The sequence below is a fragment of the Nannospalax galili genome, unplaced genomic scaffold (genome assembly GCF_000622305.1).
Source record: "Nannospalax galili isolate Female #2095 unplaced genomic scaffold, S.galili_v1.0 scaffold879, whole genome shotgun sequence".
Taxonomy (NCBI): Eukaryota; Metazoa; Chordata; class Mammalia; order Rodentia; family Spalacidae; genus Nannospalax; species Nannospalax galili.
The window spans coordinates 2,162,358-2,163,824 of NW_008346261.1; the positions used below are offsets into that span (position 1 = coordinate 2,162,358).

General features: G+C 39.2%; 1 protein-coding gene across 1 annotated transcript in view; it reads right to left on the reverse strand.

Annotated features, from left to right (window-relative positions):
* The window catches only part of Dhx40 (DEAH-box helicase 40), a 55,681-nt gene that overhangs the window by 28,885 nt on the left and 25,329 nt on the right, over positions 1-1,467 (reverse strand). Inside the window, exons 9-10 of the mRNA XM_017800512.2 lie at positions 519-605; positions 200-382 (exon numbers count right to left, since the gene is read on the reverse strand). Of these exons, the coding sequence (XP_017656001.1) occupies positions 200-382; positions 519-605 (270 nt within the window). The remainder of the gene's footprint in view (positions 1-199; positions 383-518; positions 606-1,467) is intronic.

Here is a 1,467-nt window from a genome sequence, read left to right on the forward strand (position 1 = left end):
TGGTTAAAATGCTTAATTTTATTTTATGTAAGTCAAAATTTTCAGTTTAGCTGAAAAGCAACCAAGATGAAAATCAACCTTGAAAATAGGTTAGTCTCAATTCCCATGGACTTATCAGTCAAATAGTACGAATGAATTTTTGAGGAATAACCTTGCTTCACTCTAGCAACTTTTTTTTTTTTACAGGCTGCCCACATACCTTATGACATCATGTATGGCAAGGCACTTTAAGGTTAGAACTACAGATGTCAAACTAGTTCTCTTAATTTCAGGGATCACGTGATCAGGCATGCACTGGTTCCAAAAATCTTTACTGTAAATCCGAAAACATTTTCCAGAGGCAGTCCTGCCAGCTCGGCCACTTCGCTGTAATGCTTCACTCCTACAAAGAAAACAAATAATCCCCAAGTTATTTTGTGAGTTTCCTAAGTAATGTACTTTGCATATCCAAACCAACTATAAAGTATCTAATCAACTGTTCTTTGAATTTAAAAGTGAAACAAGACAAAGAGACTTACTTTGAAATAGGAACTACCTCCAGGATGTCCAATCCTAATCTGGGGTTGTGATTTAACTGCTTCACAAAGCCACCATCTACCACATATCTAGGAGAATGAAGGCAAGTTAAATTTCTAGGAAGGGGAGACTTCTTAATTTTTCACCACTTTAGAGTTTCCTTTTCTACCAAATTTACTATGCTATTTAGCCTGGCAAGATGGCTCAGTGGGTAAAGGCACATGCTGCCAAGCCTGACAACTTAGTTCAGTTCTGGAACATGTTCGCACACACACACTCAACAAATGAATAAATGAATGTAAAAAAAAAAAAAAGACTTGAAAGTGAAGAAACAGAACCCTCATACACTGTTAATGGCAATGTAAAACATTACTGGTGGGAAAACTAATGAGGAAAATAGTTTGACCATTCTTTTTAAATTTTATTTATTCTTTTTATTTTATGTGTATGTGTGTATTGCCTGCATGTATGGAAGTGCACCAGTATCATGCAATGCCCTCGGAGGTCAGAAGAGGCTGTCGGATCCCCTGGGACTGCAGTTATGGACAGCTGTTAGCTGTCATGTGGGTGCTGGGATTCGAACCCTGGGTTTTCTGCAAAAACAACCAGTATTCTTAACCACTGAGCCATCTCTCCAGCCCCTTGACCATTCTTTAGAAAGATAAAAATAGAGGGCTGGAGAGATGGCTTGGCATTAAAAGCACCAACTACTCTTACGGAGGACCTGGGTTCGATTCTCAGCACCCACATGGCATCTAACAACTGTCCATAATTCCAGTTCCAGGGAATCTGACACCCCCTTCTGACTTCTGTGGGCACTGCATCACACGGGTGCACTTACATACATGCACACAAAACACTAATACACATAAAATAAAAATAGCAATTTTTTTTTTTTTTGTCTTTTTGAGACAGGGTCTCCCTGTAGCCCCATCTGGCCTGGAACTCACT